This window comes from Erythrolamprus reginae, chromosome 5 (assembly GCF_031021105.1).
Source record: "Erythrolamprus reginae isolate rEryReg1 chromosome 5, rEryReg1.hap1, whole genome shotgun sequence".
NCBI classification, from domain to species: domain Eukaryota; kingdom Metazoa; phylum Chordata; class Lepidosauria; order Squamata; family Dipsadidae; genus Erythrolamprus; species Erythrolamprus reginae.
In genome coordinates, this window is record NC_091954.1 from 116,009,451 (window position 1) to 116,026,990 (window position 17,540).

Sequence of the window (17,540 nt, forward strand, 5' to 3'; positions counted from 1 at the left end):
CTTGGCTTGTGTTGACCCTTGAAGCAGTGATGTGAGCATCTTTTTCAGCAATGCAGGCAACACCCGTTGTGTGTGATCCTTCCTTTTGTCTCCTTGCTGACACCAAAGCTGATCCACACGACTGAGCGGTGAGGAATCCTTTTTCCAAGCAAAGACACGCAACTCAACAGCCTACGCTAGTGTTATTCAACCGTGACAACTTTTAAGGCTTCAATTCTCAGAATTCTCTGGCCAGCCATGTCTGTTGCTTTTTCTCTTAACCTCCTAAAGTGGAGAGGAAGGGATTAAAAGAGAGTAAACTATTCTGGCTGGGGGGATTCTGGGAGTTGAAGTCCACCCATCTTAAAAGTTGCTAAGGTTGAACAACAGTGGCCTAGACCAGTGTTTCCCAACCTTGGCAACTTGAAGATATCTGGACTTCAACCTTCTTCAAGTTGCCAAGGTTGGGAAACACTGGCCTAGGCAAAGAACAGACCCCACAAAAGGGACAAACAACTTCAAAGCAAACCAGTTTCACTCCAAATTTGCCCCAAAATGTCCTTTTTAAAGCTTTCAAAGTGTCTCAGGCTTGGAAGAGGGTTCCAACTTCAAGAACAGGGTGATCTTGAACTCGAGATTCTGCCTTGAACTCTGAACCAGCTCAGCTGACCCTTGAAACAAGCTACTTCTAATTCAAAAGACATCATTGTGTGCACCACTTATGGACCCCCCAAGGAAAGAATTTAGGGTTTCAAAGGCTCCCAACTTATTAACCGTGTGGGAGCATGGCGTAAACAAGGTGAACTTTCAGACGGGATTTCTCAGTTTCTCAGCTTAGCTGGGTGCGAGTAGTGCAAGAACCACCCAACAAACAGCGGAGAATCTGCAATAAGACAGAATAGGGAGCGTGCAGATTTAAACCCCAAAAACTCAAACCTACAAAATGAGACTTTAGAAGCGTGACATTATGTCCCTTCGAAAAACCGTATCTCACGAGGGTTGAGGATCCCCAGAGCAGAACCACCGAGTTTTAAAGCAGAAAACGGGACCCTCCGAGCCCTGTGCAAAACCTCGATGGCATGTTTTGTGCACCTCTTTTCCTACAAAGCCCTTTCTGCAAAATGCAAGCCATCCCAAGCCTTTTACGGGCTACAAGCGACCCGAACGAAAATGGGACACTATTGTAATTGGGATGCTCTTCTTAGGCTGTTGAACAGGGTCTTAGCAACGGAGGCCGGTGGTTTTAAAAATAATAATAAACTTTTCAAAAATCGTAGTACATCGCACGGATGCAGGAAGCCAGGCAGGCTGAGAAAGAGACAAAAATCAAAATAAAGAATAATGGAAGTGGAGAAGGAAATGGCAAGAAGGAAAGAAATAGGAGAGTCCTGGAAACATTGGATTATTCGTAGCTTTGGAGAAGCAAACAGGAGCTTGAAAACAAACAGGGTTGATTGGAAATAACTGAGCGCAGGTGCCCCCCCGTGACTAAATAAGGGAAAAAATTAAGAATTATGGTGCTGTGGATCAACTCCCAAATCCCTTGCAACCAACCATCCCTTTTCTTACCTCCTTCACGCTGCACATCTGTCAGAAACAACTTTCACTAGCTTTGGCTTCACTTAGGAGTCTGAGATACATATCTGATCCTTGTGCAAACCATGTTTAAGTTCTTCGGTCCTGCAACGACCGAGAATTGAGACTTCATCCCCAAGGCAACTCAACGGCCCAACCAAAACGTCGACTTCCCAGCTACTTAAATCAGGAATTTCATGGCTACAAACTCCTTCAATTGCACCTCCCTTCCCTGCCACCTTAAATGTTCCTTTAGGGATTACACAGGGGTCTCCAACCTTGGACACGTTTAAGACTTGTGGACTTCAACTCCCAGAATTCCCCACCCAGCCATGTCTGTTTCTTTTTTCTCTTACTCACTAAGTGGAGAGTGTGCAGAGGAAGGGATTGCAAGAGATTAAAATATGCTGGTTGAGGAATTCTGGGAGTTGAAGTCCACAAGTCTTAAAAGTGGCCAATGTTGGATAACCCTGCTCTATGGCGCAACACTGCTGCCCCAATCCTATTCAAACACCGGAGCGCACGCTTTTTCAAATGCAACACAAGAAGTGGCTTCAACTGGGATTGTCCACACGAGTGGAAACTGTACGTTAAAAAAAAGAAGATGGAGGATCTATTTGAATAGGATCTCGATTGGAGCGATCCAGCCTGCAATTCTCGCCAACCCGTCGAGGCTCCATGTTCGTTTGTTCCACTCACCGCACTTCAGGATGAAAAAAAAAATAATCCAAATTTTATTCAGCTTTTGTCTTTTTTCCATGTGGGCAGAATTATGCTCCAGGCCGATTGACCGGTGTGTCGGAGCTGCTTTTCCAACTGGAGCCTGGTTCACATAAGCGTTCTTCCCAATTACTGCCCTTTCCAAGTTAAGTGCTCAAGTGGTTTGCAATCTCACATTTTAAAAGAGATCATGAAGAAAATCTATGGAGATGAAGATGAGGAAGGAAATTGGGTCGGTGGCTGGGGAATAAATCTGCTCTCTCAAGCACCCAGAAGGGCATCTAGCTGTGCCCTGTTCTTCTTCACTTAACAGGCGCCAGTGGTACATTTATTGCTCAAGCGTGCTGCTAAACCAGGTGTGTTTGTGTGGCAGAAAAACAAAGGGATGATATTAAAGTCGTAACAGTCTCTCTCCAACTCGGACATCCGACTTGCTGATTTAGGACCGAATTGTGCTGAGTTTCTTACATGTCTTGGAAACCCACGAATGCACATTTTTATATCTCTCTATATGAAATTCCTGCAAAAAATATCTCAATGGGAAAAGAACAAAAGAATCTTAGGATTCCGGACTGGCTGAGGACCGTCATCGCTGGGGTCCCTCCAGAGCTGGTCGTGTCTGCGGGATTGTTCAGAGCAGAAGTGCAAAAACAACAACAAAAAATAACAACAACAACAAAAAAAAAAACCCCGCAAGGGATTTTTCCTCCATGTTAAACCTACCGGGAACCTCACATTTCTATAGGGGTGGGATGAAAGAAGTCCTCCTCCTTTTTTTCTCCCTTATGCCCAGATTTCCCAGAGGGTGATATTTAAATAAGAAGCCGAAGGGGCTCCTGGAGTTTTCGCCCCGTTCCCTCTGCCCCAGGGGAAAAAAAAAACACTTTACACATCACGAAAGTCCGATGGAAGGGGGAAAAAAATTAAAAGTGTAGAAACAAACAGGCAAAGGATTCCCATCAGGAATTTTGGGGGATGGGGGGGTTGTCGGCGGTCGCTCTTCGAACACAAAGACCGTCTTTGCTTGGAGTGGCGGGACCCGCACTCGCCTCCTTCCGTCGGCCTGGGGAAGAGGCTCTCGGTGGCTCCTTAGGCCGCGCCCAGGTGGTGCTGTTGTTTTGGGGGGGCCCATTCCAGGAGGGCCTGCACAGTCTCTGCCACCTGCGTCAACCCCTTCTCTTCCAAAATGTGCAGCGGCAAACACAGTCGCTCCTACAAGGGGGAGGGGGAGAAAGACACACACACACACACATGCACAAAAGGGGAAAAAAATAAAAGGATGACGATGAAAAATGGGTAGGAAAAAGGGAAAACGAAAATAAATTTGGACAAGGGGGAGCACGGAGGAAGGGTGGGATGCTGGAATGCAAGGGGCTTTCCCCCCCAAAAAAGCAACTGGATTTTCTCGGTTTATTTATTTATTCAGTGTATCATCCACGGACCGGCAAGATATGGTGCTCAAAAAAAATAAAGGGAACCCTTAAACCACACAATATAACTCCACGTTAATCCAACTGTCCACTTAGGAAGCAACACTGACTGACAATCAATTTCACCTGCTGTTGTGCACATTCAACTTTGTACAGAACAAAGGATTCAAGGAGAATATTTCATTCATTCAGATCTAGGATGGGTTCTTGGAGGGTTCCTTTTATTATTATGAACATTTCCAGTGATGGGCTGCTGCCAGTGAGGGCTACTCTATAGAGTGGTAGTAAAATCATGGATATGTGCATAGCTGCATGTGACCTGTGGGCACGCACTCTCGCATGAGATTCGGCTTCTGCACATGTGCAGGAATCCAAATTTTGCATATGGACGGGAGACTTCAGTGTTTTTTGCCGGGTTTTTGTTTCCACGCATGCACAGAAGGAAACAAATGGGCCAAAATTGCTGAAATCTTGCGCACATGAGCATCCTCAAGTGAGATCTGGCTTCCTGGGCATGTGCAGGAACCGAATCTTGCACCGACATATGTCCACCCGTGATAGCTTCGGAGAGCACACTGGTAGCGCTGGCGACGGGCAGCCCCTTCGCTGAACATGTCATCTTGATGAATAGAACGCAATGAAATGCAAATGGTTAAAAAAGATCGATGGTCAAACTTATAGGGATGTCTAGGCCAGAGTTCCCCAAACTTTCCGTGTGGGCGGCCCAAAGTGCATGGGGAGGGGATGATTTTGTGGGTCAGGCCCAGGTGCCCCTGCAATGTTTATAGTGGTGACTTACACTCACAAGGAGCTGCAAGTGCCCACAGCGAGGTTTGCGCAGATGCGCCCACCTCAGCCGGTTACTCATGTGGTCGGTGGCAATTAGGCCACGGTCTACTAGTGGACCACAGCCCACAGGTTGAGGACTCCTGTTCAAAGCCAGAGGCCTCCAACTTTGACAACTTGAAGACTGGTGGACTCCAACTCCCAGAATTCGCCAGCTGGCATAGCTTCCTCTCTTGTGATCCCTTCCTCTGCAATCTCTTCACTTTCGGTGGTAAGAGCAAAGGAAACGGACACGGTTGGATGAGGAATTCTGGGAGTTGAAGTCCACAAGTTTTAAAGTTGCCTAGGTTGGCGACCCTTGGGCTAGGCAAAGTTGGCTCTTCTAGGATTTGTGGACTTCAACTCCCAGAATTCCTGAGCCAATCATGCTAGCTCAAGAATTCTGGGAGTTGACGTCCACATGTCATAAAAGAGCCAACATTGCCTAGCCCTGGCCTAGGCCATCTACCCATTGAAGTGCAGCATTATTTATATGAACAAAAAATAAATAAAGATCAGATACTGGACCAGTATTTGACCTCAGCTTGCAGCCCGGTCGCTACGTGATCTACACTTTGAGGTGGGACCACAAAGTCACACTAAATGTTCTATTTATACAAGTGAGAATCCTATTCAGGATTGTCCATGGCTGATGTGGGAAGTTCAAAGCCTGGAACCTTTTCTGGTGGGGTCATTTATCTCTCTTTCTATATCAATGACCTGTTTGGCTTTTCACTGGGGAAATCCTCAGCTGAAGAACGGGAGAAGCTTCTAGGGTGGGAAGCGAAACCTCTTCAAGGAAAAAAACCTGAGAAAGTCCAGTGGCCTTATGGAAAAGCACCTATGGGACAACCATGAAGTTGCCAAGGTTGAAGACCCCGCTGCTTTGTGCAACTTGTGTTGGTTATGACCTATAAAGCCCTTCATGGCATTGGGCCAGAATATCTCCGGGACCGCCTTCTGCCGCACGAATCCAAGCGACCGATTAGGTCCCACAGAGTTGGCCTACTCCAGGTCCTGTCAACTAAACAATGTCGTCTGGCGGGACCCAGGGGAAGAGCCTTCTCTGTGGCGGCCCCGGCCCTCTGGAACCAGCTCCCCCCCAGAGATTAGGATTGCCCCCACCCAATTTGCCTTTTGTAAACTCCTAAAAACCCACCTCTGCTGTCAGGCATGGGGGAAACTGAGATATCTCCCTTTGCCTATGTAGTTTTATGTATGATATGATTGTGGGTATTTGTTTTTATATACTGGGGTTTTTTATATTTTTAATGTAAAATTGCTATTTTAGATTTTAAAGTATTAGATTTGTTACCATGTATTGTTTTTTATCACTGCTGTGAGCCGCCCCTAGTCTGTGGAGAGGGGCGGCATACAAATCCAATCAATCAATCAATCAATCAATCAATCAATCAACGAACCAACGAATAAATGAATAAATAAATAAATAACAAATAAAGTAAATAAGTAAACAAATTAAGTAAATAAGTAAATAAGTAAGTAAATAAATAATAATTAACAACAACAACAACATCAATGTCGGTTGGCGGGCCCCAGGGGAAGAGCCTTCTCTGTGGTGGCACCGGCCCTCTGGAACCAACTCCCCCCGGAGATTAGAACTGCCCCTACTCTTCCTGCCTTCCGTAAACTCCTTAAAACCCACCTTTGCTGTCAGGCATGGGGGAATTGAAACACCTCCCCCGGGCATGTTTAATTTATACATGGTATGCTTGTGTGTGTGTCTGTTAGTACATGGGATTTTTAAATCTTTAAATATTTTAAATTTGTCAGATTATTTATGATTTGTTCCACGTGTTGTGAGCCGCCCCGAGTCTTCGGAGAGGGGTGGCATACAAATCCAAATAATAAATAAATAAATAAATCAAATCTGCCTCTCCATTCAAATCTTTTGATTTTGAAGGGGATGGGAGGAGGGTCTTTTTCTCTGCCCTTCCTTGAAGGTGGTGGGGTGTACAAGCAGGGTCCTGGTGTGCAAGCCAGACTGAAGTCTCCCCGCAGAGGTTGGCTTCACGACCCGAGACCCCCGTTGTCCTCTTCGGACTCCGCTGGACTTAAATGAACAAGGACCACCCAGCCAAATTTGGAGGTGACTTTTATTTGAACCCACAAAGCCCAAAGCAACAGAGCCCACACCAGCCTGGCCACAAAAGAGAAACGTACAAAACAGGTGTGCATAGCAAGCATCGAAGGGGGGGAAAGCCAAACTCTTATTAGCGGTGGATTTTTACAGGGAGAATCAAGGACGAAGAAAACGAGCCAGAGAGAAGTGTTCTCACGGGTGGGATTCATCCATGAGGTGTGCAAAAGCGATTAGTTGTTTTGTTTTGTTTTTGCACGGCGGATAAACCAGTCTGGCTCTGCACAGTTGGAAAGATTTGCACCAGGGGCTTTGAAAATCACCCGTCTGTGCAAACATCCCCATCTGGAGAGGTTTGATGTGTCAAAAAACACCGTGCCTGGCCTAGATCTCAAATCTCGGGGGCTCCGTGGCCACAAAAAGTATTTAAAGGTGGTGATGGAGAAGAAAAGGTTGGAAACCTTTAGCCTGGTAGCAATTCTCAAAAACTGAACATGCGCAGGGCCGACTGAAGCCTCGTCTCGACTCTGAATTCATTTTTATGATTATTAATTTACTTTATATGCCGCCCAACTCTGAATCTTGGCTGATGCTAAACTGACAGAGACCCCTTTCAGAGATTCCCAGGGTCTCTGGGCCTCCTTCCACCACTAGCCAGGCGAGAAACAGATTAACAGAGTTGGAAGGGACCTTGTAGGTCATCTAGTCTGACCCCTGTCCCAAGCAGACCCCTACACCGTTTCTGAGAAGACCCTGTGCTAAATAACCGCTTTGGTTCTTAGCTTAAAGGCAGGGACTCCAAGGTTGGATAAGACCTCTGGACTTCAACTCTCAAGATCTCTCAGCCGGTGAGGCTGGAGGAGACGTCCGAATGCCTTAGAGCACTGTTTCCCAACCTTGGCAACTTGAAGATATCTGGACTTCAACTCCCAGAATTCCCCAGCCAGAGAATTCTGGGAGTTGAAGTCCAGATATCTTCAAGTTGTCAAGGTTGGGAAACACTGCCTTAGAGCAATGGTGGTGAACCTATGGAGAACCATTGCCCTAGCTCAGCTCCAATGTGCATGTGTGTGCTGGCCAACTGATTTTTGGCTCACACAAAGGCTCTGGGAGGGTGTGTTTGGCTTCCAGGGCGATGGGAGAGGGCATTTTTACCTTCCCAAAGCTCCAGGGAAGCCTTTGGAGTCTGGGGAGGGCAAAAAACGAGCTTACTGGGCCCACCAGAAGTTTGGAAACAGGCTGTTTCCGGCTTCCAGAGGGCCTCCTTGGGTAGAAGCTGTTTTCACCCTCCCATGCATTGAATTATGAGTGTGGGCACTTGTGCATGTGCAACAGTGTATGTGCATGCTCTTTCGGCATCCGAGGGGAAAAAGGTTCACCATCACCGCCTTAGAGCCTTATATTTCGTTTTTCCCAGGCAAGAACTGGGAAGATTCCTGTATTAGGGGAAGAGAACAATAAAGTAGCCAGTCTGAACTCTCCGTGGGTGGATCTGGTCATTCGTGCCTGATATATATTGTCGTTTTTAATCTTGTTGTAAGATGCTTAGAGTTGCTTAACAGCCTGATAGGCAGCATTTTAACTAACAAACAAACAAACGAATTAATGAATTAATGAACTGATAAACAAGCTAACTAACTAACTAACTCATTGCCCTGTTTTTTTTTCTTTGCTGGCTGGACAAGGCAGATTGGTTCTTTCTACACATTTATCCTTCAATTTCCCTTCTTTGGGGCAGCACAGACCTGATCATGGGGTGATCTTTAAGCACCTAGACCTGACCCCAGGAGGCAGCTTTCGTCCACAGATTACGCTTGTGCAATTTCCAAATTACTCGACAGGCACCACCAAGTTTAGGAAGTGAAGTCAGCCCTCACTGAGCTATGTGACTTCAGAAATAAACACCCACCACCCTAAATTCGGATTTAAAGCTGTATGAGCTATGGGACAAAACACAAGAGCATAGCAATGGGGCTAGTTCAGCCAGCTCCAGACAAGCCAAGGTTGCCTGCTTCATCTTACAAGCGCTAGCAAGAATATATCAAGTTTTACTGAGCTAAGGACCCATCTCAGGAAAGAAACGAGATATGCAGAAACAAATCTATCAGCTGCAGAACCATGCAGGGAATCCATAAAGTTTCCCATTTAAGAAGCATTGGCCAACAAACATCCCAAATAATTAACTGTCTGTTAATAATGATGCAATTCATGAACTAGGCAAGGGAGGTTAACGTAAAACAGGTTTGGATTCCCTTGCACCTGTTTGTAAACCTTCAACGAGTGTGTTTCAAGTCCTTGGTGCTCTCTAAGTTTGAGTGTTCTCATGCAGATGTTTCAGTACCCAAACTAGGTTAACACCATCGTGCTAGAAGGGAGTGGACGTGGCTCCTTTCTAACACTGATACTGTTCCCTAGTTGGGTCAATAAATGTCTTCAATGTTGCCAAAAAACATCAATGGAACAGCCTGGTGGTGAGTGGCCAACCACCTTAGACTTTAGGAGTTAGAAGGGAGTGGGCTTTGCTGTTTATGAGCAAGCTTCTGGTATATAAAGAGAGCGCAAAGCCCACTACTTCCTCTTACCGCTGATGGTATCTTCATAACTTCATCACAACAGAGTTGGAAGGGACCCTGGAGGTCTTCTAGTCCAACCCCCTGCTTAGGCAGGAAACCCTACACTACTTCAGACAGATGGTTATCCAACATCTACTTAAAAACGTCCAGTGTTATGGTGATAACTATAACTATATAACATGATAGCTACATTTCTCTTTGCTTTATCTGCCTTAATGGGACAACTAACCATTTCCAGCGTTGGCACTGTTCTTTTTGGCCTCCTTTTGATTGGCATCTCATGTCTGGGCTCTTACTGCCTCATTAGGCTGCAGCTCTTCAAAGCCAATTTCCATGGGCCTTGGGATGAAGCTGAAATCAAGGAAGATCTATCCAGGTTTCTTATGTAGACCAGGAATCTACACTTTGGGGTTAAATTCTTCCAATTACCCTAGTCTCAGGTAATGTTTATTAACTGAAGCAATTAAAGCAAGCAGGAATAATAATAATAATAATAATAAACTTCCAGTGTTGGAGCAGTCACAACTTCTAGTGGCAAGCTGTTCCACTGACTAATTGTACCAACTGTCTAGGAAATTTCTCCTTAGTTCTAAGTTGCTTCTCTCCTTGTTCAGTTTCCACCCATTGCTTCTTGTCCTAACCTCAGGTGCTTTGGAGAATATCTCCTAGTAATGAAATATTTGCAACAAAACCATCAAACTCAGAGCATCAAGGACCCCATAGTAGTCCTCTTCCTCCTCCTCCCCATCCTGCATTGATGATATCCCTCAGCTGGGTCATGAAACATCTGCAGTGAAGCCACCGCGCTCAGAGAGCACCAACAGTTCGAGCCTGAGCTGCAAATATTCTTATTTTATTTGTGCGTTCAAGTCAGTTTTGCTGGAAAGGTGGAGATTTCTGCAAGAGGAGAAAGGCAGGAGACTCACTGCTCTTGCTCCGTCCAGCTTCTAGCTGCCAGCGAAAGAGAGGGTGGGGGGACAGAGAGGCCAGCCCTGGGGGGGGTCTCCTGTGACTGAAGCCCCCTGGGCCAGGGCAATCCAGACAGGAGCAAAAGGCCATGGTTGGAGATTCCTGCCTAGAGAGCGCAAGTGGATTCCCTGAGAAAGTCTAAAAGCACCACGGGGCGTTAAAAGGCCGAGTAGGAACCCTGGGCTTTACTCAAGCTTGGTGATCATCTTGAAGACGTTTCATTTCCCAACTAGGGAACATCATCAGTGTTAGCAGGGGGAGGGCTTTGTTTTCTCTCTGTGTGTATGTGTGTATATATGTATAATAATACATATCAATATGTAGGTCTTGACATATTTGGGTTTCTTCCCGCATAAGTTTCAGAGATTCCTGGCAACGTTTCAACTGAGCCCAAAGTCGAAAGCACCAGCCTGAAGACGACGAGTGGGACCTCTTGGAAACATCGCCAGGAATCTCTGAAACTTACACAGGAAGGAACCCAAATATACCAAGGCCTACATACCTGTAACCATGAAAATCTACGAAAACAAACACACGTCACACGTTTTTTGCTGAATTTGTAAATTAAGGGAGACTAGGATAGATCTATTTCGGCCTTGTTCTAGCCTCATCAGCTAGCCCTACCCTCACTGGGATTTGAACTAGCAGCCTTTGCCTTGTAAGGCAGAGAATTAACCTCTAGGCTAAAGTATCTCATTCCCTTCAGCTTTGTACCAGGGAAGTGATTCGACGGAAAAAACATACATACATACATATACATAGATATACATATATATTTGTTTTCGTAGATTTTCACGGGTATATGTATGTAGATTGTTCTGAGTTTGGGTTTTAATATATTTTTCTGATAATGAAAAGGGAGACTAGATCTATTTCGGGCTTATTTGCCTTCATCAGGTAGCCACACCCATGCTGGGATTTGAACCTGGGACTCTGCCTTGTAAGGCAGTGGCCTTAGCCTCTAAGCTATAGGCTCACCTCCTGTATCAGTTTGTACCAAGGAAGGGTTACTCGACAAAAAGTCCCCCCCCCCACCCACCCACACCTCTGATGAGGTTGGCTAGTTTGGGTAATGAAATAATAGTCCTCCTCCTCTTTTAACTGCTCTCTTTTATTGGTAATCTCTTGCAAGGTGGAATTTGGGCAACTGGACGGAGCTTAACATTAACTGGCTGGATGCCTTTCTTGTCGCCATTGCTGAGTTTTGCTCAGCAGATATATTCTCAGTACTGTATGCCCAGAAAGAGAAAGATCAGCCTCTACCTGGGATTGAACTCACAGCCTTCGGATTGTGAGGCGAGAGCTCCCACTTCTAGGCCACCAAACCACGCCAGTTTGGGTAAGGAAACATCTACAAGAAAACCACCAAGCAGCCAAGACCCCTCGCGTCAACCCCTTGCTACAAAATAATTCTGCTTTATTAGGCTGAGAAGGCTGAGCCTGGTGTTAACCTGAGCATTGGAGGCCGAGGGGGGAGTGGAGAACATTTTCGGCAAGGCTGCCTGAGCAGGGGGGATTTCTCCAAGCGGAGGCTGGTGTTAAGGCCAGGGTGAGGGCTCGCTTGTGTCAAAAAAGCCCTTTAAAGCAGGAATCCCCAACCTTGTGTGGACTTCAACTCCCAGAATTCCCCAGCCGGCATAGCTGACTCTCTTGCGATCCCTTCCTCTGCAATCTCTCCACTTTAGGTGGGAAGAGAAAAGGAAACGGACGTGGCTGGCTGGGGAATTCTGGGAGTTGAAGTCCGCCAGGCTTAAAGTGGCCAAGGTTGGAGACCCCTGCTTCTCACTGGACTCCCACAGCTGTCGCCCCTCCTTGTTGGGGGGGGGCAACAGAGGTTTGGGATGCCTTCAAGTCAAAGCAGGGTTTCTATTTGGGAAATTTTTAAGTCACTTTCGGATCAGACCGAAACCATGAAAAGAAGGAATAGGGGGTGGAAATTCAGGCAGTCCTTGAGCTACGACCACAATGGCATTCAAAATTTCCATTGCTAAACAAGACACTACTGGTCACATGCTTGAATCCCAGAATTCAAGCATGCAACCAGTTAGGGGGTCAGAACTTGGAAACCAGGTTGTTAAGGAGGCCCCAGATAGCTCTGCTGTAACTTCAAGCTAAGCGACAAGTCATAAGTCAAGGACTACCTCTATACTTTTACATATCAGTGGTCCTTGATGTACAACTGCAATTTTTGTTGCGAAGCGACAAAGTGAAGTGAACTGCGACCATTTTACGACCTTTCTCGCCAGAGTTATTCAGTGAATTATACCATGGTGGATTAGTTAGTGACACGGCCGTTAAGTGAAGCTGGCTGATTCTACTTATCAGAAGGTTGCAAAATGGGATCGCGTGGACCCTGGGACACTGCGACCATCATAAATACAAGTCGGTGGTGCGGCATCCGAATTTTGATCACATGACCCCAGGGATACTGTGATGGCCATTAAGCGTGAAAAAAAATTGAGTGACTTTTTTCCCAGTGCCGTCGTCATTTCGAACGGCCACTACATGAACTGTTGTAAATCAAGGACCACCTGTATTGGTTTAGATCAGTGTTTCCCAACCTTGGCAAATTTAAGATATTTGGACTTCAACTCCCCAAATTCCCCAGCCAGCTTTTGCTGGCTGGGGAATTCTGGGAGTTGAAGTCCAGACATCTTCAAGTTGCCAAGGTTGGGAAACACTGGTTTAGATCTCAATCTGAACAGCCCAAAAAATCTAAAAGCCACAGTACGAATCCGTGTTTTTTCAAACTTGGTCGCTCCAGAGGACTTCAAAGTCTCAGAATTCCCCAACCGGCGATGGCCAAGATGAGAAAACACAGATATAAACAGATTATGGATAGTAGAAACGCTATTTCCGGTGGGATGCAGCTGGAATATTTTTTTTTTTTATGCAAGCTCTGAAATAGAGCACGGGGTGCTCTGCAGCCTTCTGGGCAGCTAGTCCTCGACTTAAGACCCAGAATTACGGTCGTTAAGGAAGGCACACTCAATGCAAAATCCTGGCTCTTCGTGCTGCGATTGTTATACAGTGCACGGGGCACGACTCCAAGGTGAGATGAGCCCCAGGTTGTTGGATGGTCATAAATTGAGGACTAGCTGCATTTTTTTCGAGATGCATATTAGGTAACTTAAAAGGCTGACTTGGGATTGACCAAGATGCTGGCTATCTATAGCTGTGCAGGATTTCCTCCGGGCTTCACTCGAGAGCTGGCCGAGAGTCTACAGAGGTTGTTCTCTTTGGAGAAATTTTTCCTACCTGAGTAATTAGCCATGTTGGGAGGTGGGGGGGGGGGGGGAGGAAGGAAGAGATACCCAAGGAAGAGGCCTCTGTAAATTGAGTGGGTTGGTGTTTTGTTTTTAAAAAGCTCAACTTTGAGGGCTTCCCTCTTCTAACCTTGTGCTCAAATCCCTGGAGACTCCTTGCACCAGCTCTAAAAACCTGCTATTATTTAAGAACCTAAGAAGAGCCCTGCTGAATGGGGCCAAAGCCCATCGAGTCCAGCATTCTGTGTCCCACAGTGGCCCCCCAATTTCCCATGGGGATCTTGAGCAGAAAGAGAAGGCAAGATCCTTCCTTTCCCCTGACCCCCAACAAATGGGACCCAAGGGAACCCTGCCTGCCTCAACCAACATAGAGGCGGCACTTGGACATCCCTTTCAATAACCCATTCAATAACCAATAATCCATTTCAACGTTGGGATGTCCAGAGACATGAAGGAAGGTCTGATTCTCTTTTAAGGGGACATTCACCAGGAGAATGGGGCAGAGGTCCCCAAAAAACCCTTTTCTCTGATTTTTCTCTCTCTAAAGGCTGGTTTTTATTCCAAGCCCTCGGGAGAAAAGCCTATCAAATCTTGGGAAATATATAGAAAAAACCCCCAAACCCTGGATGCTACACCAAAAGAAGATGGACAAACATCTTTCACCTTTCACCTTCACAAGCTGACTCCCCCCCCCCCACCAAAAACCCCCACAGCTAAATTCCCCTTATCGTCTCTACCCTGTGTTCCAGGTCCTGAAACTTCCCATTTTACAAAAATATGTAGTTAAAAGAAATCCATGCAGTTCCCCATTTTTAGTTCCGTAAAGCATTCCAATGTAACACAGCAAGGTGTTGTTGTTGTTTTTTGTTAAAACTATACAAGGGTTTAAGATCAGGGGTCAGCAACCTGCGGCCTGCCGGCCAAATCCAGCCCACGGGCTAAATATGGATGGCTGGAGACTGGCGGTCAGACCTAAGCCTCAGCCAAGCTCCTGGAAGAGCCAATAAAGAGGCTGGGGTCTCCTGCACAGTAAGGGGGGGGGGGCTACAAGGAGGGTATCCTTGCTGGGGGGGGCAGCGACATCCCCGTGGTTGTTGGGCCCTGTGGTTTGCAGACCTGCCAGGCCCCCCCCCCTGCAGAAAAGAGGCAGGGAAGTGGAAGGATTTGGGCCCTTTGGGAATCAAACGGTTGCCGACCCCTGCTCGGGAGACGTCACTTATCCGCGGGTGGATTCGAACCCCAAACCAGCAAAGCGTGCGCCACCCATTCGGAGGAGCCGGAGTAGGGGACCCGGCGAAGGTTGTGTGTGCAGTGTAGTTTCTTGTTTTTGTTTCTCTCAGAGGAAAAAGACCCAGTGGTAGAAGATGCAGACGAGAAGCATCAAAGTACAGTAAAAGGCGGCGAAAGCACAGAGCTGAGTGGAAAGCAGCACCAGAGAAGGGGGCTCTTCGGAATCTCCGCCCAGAGAAAGGAGGCATCCGACAGTCCTCTCAATGCTCAGGTTTAGCTGGAGAATGTCAGAAGGGGAACAGAGGCTGTCCTGTCCAGAAGGGGCAGCAGGAAGGGAAAACAGACAGGGGGGGAAATAAATCCATTAGTAGAAGCTCGGTCAGTTAGACTTGCAGGGATCCTCAAACTTGGCAGCTTTAAGACTTGTGGACTTCAACTCCCAGAATTCTCCAGCCAGCATAGCTTGAAGTCCACAAGTCTTAAAGTTGCCACGTTTGAAGACCTCAGAGTTAGAGGCATGCTGGATTCTGCGAAGCTGCCCAAGTGGAAGAAGCCCTTCTGCTGCATGAATCCCAGCGACCAGTTAGGTCCCACAGAGTCTGCCTTCTCCGGGTCCCGTCAACCAAACAATGCCGCTTGGCGGGACCCAGAGGAAGAGCCTTCTCTGTGGCGGCCCCGGCCCTCTGGAACCAACTCCTCCCAGAGATTAGAATTGCCCCCACCCTCCTTGCCTTTTGTAAGCTGCATAAAACCCACCTCTGCCGCCAGGCATGGGGGAACTGAGATACACTTTCCCCCTAGGCCTTTACAATTTTATGCGTGGTATGTCTGTATGTATGATTGGTTTTTATATAATGGGTTTTTTAGTTGTTTTAGTATTGGATTTTGTTATACTGTTTTACTGCTGTTGTTAGCTGCCCCGAGTCTGCGGAGAGGGGCGGCATACAAATCCAATAAATAAATAAATAGGTTGCAACGCTTGCCTTTTTCGGAACTGATATTTTTTGTGTGTCAGCCGCCCCGAGTCCTACGGGTGGCACAGAAGTCAAATGAATTCAAATTTTTGTGCAGACGTTAACAAGGAGTCCTGAGGTTTACGACCACAGCCGGGCCCGAAATTTCCACCGCTAAACAAGACATCTGCTAAAGTGAGCACTGCCCTGTTTTGCAATCTCTCCGAATGAATCACTGCAGCGGGGAAGCAAGTCCTGTCTGTATGTGTGTTTGGTTTTTTATATTAATGGGTTTTTAATCATTTTTAGTATTGGATTATTTTGTATACTGTTTTATTATTGTTGTTAGCTGCCCCGAGTCTCCGGAGAGGGGCGGCATACAAATCCAATAAATAATAATAATAATAAAAGTTGACACGATTGCCCCACAATTTCTGAAGAAGCTTAGCAATAGCAACAGCATTTAGACTTATATACCTCTTCCTAGAGCTTTTCCAGCCCTCTCTAAGCGGTTGACAGAATCAGCCTCTTGCCCTCAACAATCTGGGTCCTCATTTGACCCACCTGGGAACGATGGAAGGCTGAGTCAACCTGGAGCCGATGCTGAGATTTGAACCTCTGAACTACAGCTAGCAGTGAGCTGAAGGAGCCTGCAGGGCTGTGCTCAAACCACTGCACCCCCCCCCCAGCTTCCTTCCTTCCCCCTTTTTCTTTCTTTCTCTCTCTTTCTTGAAATTTAGACTTATATTCCACTTCCTAGTGCTTCTATAGCCCTCTCTAACCGGTTGACAGACTCAGTATCTTGCCCCCAACAATCTGGGTCCTCATTTGACCCCCTTGAGTCAACCTGGAGCCGGGGGTGAGATTTGAACCTCTGAACTACAGCTAGCAGTGAGCTGAAGGAGCCTGCAGTGCTGCGCTCAAACCACTGAGTCACCGAGGCTCCTCCAGCTTCTTGGAGGAGTCACAATTACTGTATTTTTCACACTACAAGACGCACCTTAGATGCACCTTAATTTTGGGGGAGGAAAATAAAAAAAATATTCTGCCTACCAGCATCCATCTGGCTAACGTCCTTAGCTTGGAACAGCTTATATTAGCCTTGCAAAGCTCCGTCCGAGAGGCTGTTTCGGCCTCTGAAAGCTCCGTCTCAAGCGGGTGAAGAATTTGATGATAGATTATTATTATTATTTATTAGATTTGTATGCCGCCCCTCTACGGAGACTCAGAGCTTGCCACGCTATCGGTAGAAGGCCTGGTGTTGATGGGAACTTGGGAGGGGGGATTCTTTCGAGGGGTTCAAGGTCATCCTATGGCCACCACCTGGGCGGAAGCGGAAGGAGGACTGGCCACGCAGGCACAATCTGAGAGGGCAGCATGATTCATTTGTGAATAGGGGACAAGGGATATGAACTTTCAACTGGGTGTGAAGCTCAGATTCAGGTTTCCCAGTGTGGGTGCCAGGAAATATATTGGAATTTTAAAAATGCCTTCACTTGGATATTGGATGTGGGTGCTACCTGGAACCCTGGCCTTCTGTTGGAGAGGCTGGGCAAGGCAACATTCAGTGTATAAGACGCACTCAGACTTTCACCCTCTTTTAGAAGGGAAAAAAATTGTGCGTCTTATACTCTGAAAAATACGGTATGTAACTTTTAAGGCGGTTTGTCATGTTTTGAAGCAGGGTCAGAACAAGTTGCCTGCATCTCCCGACTTCTTTGGCGTTTCACAAAAATGGGCGCAAAACTCACTGAACAATTGTTCTGCTTAGCAATGGAAATTGTGGTCGTAACTCAAGGACTGCATGCATCTTTGCTCAAAGCAATGAGAAGCAAGAACTCAGCTCCAAACCCCTCAATCTGGGGGGTCGGGACCCCTTTGGGGGTCGAGCGACCATTTCACAGGGGTTGCCTAAGACCCTG

The 17,540-nt window shown here is 46.7% G+C and overlaps 1 protein-coding gene across 6 annotated transcripts in view; it reads right to left on the reverse strand.

Annotated features, from left to right (window-relative positions):
• Positions 1-2,265: 2,265 nt before the first annotated feature.
• The window catches only part of LRCH3 (leucine rich repeats and calponin homology domain containing 3), a 128,813-nt gene continuing 113,538 nt past the window's right edge, over positions 2,266-17,540 (reverse strand). For 4 of the 6 annotated variants that reach the window (XM_070753825.1, XM_070753822.1, XM_070753821.1 and 1 more), the window contains one exon: positions 3,279-3,486. In XM_070753825.1, the coding sequence (XP_070609926.1) occupies positions 3,364-3,486 (123 nt within the window). In that variant the 3' untranslated portion in view covers positions 3,279-3,363. Of the gene's footprint in view, positions 3,487-17,540 lie in introns of all 6 variants that reach the window. The other 2 variants (XM_070753826.1, XM_070753823.1) reach the window with 2 other exon arrangements.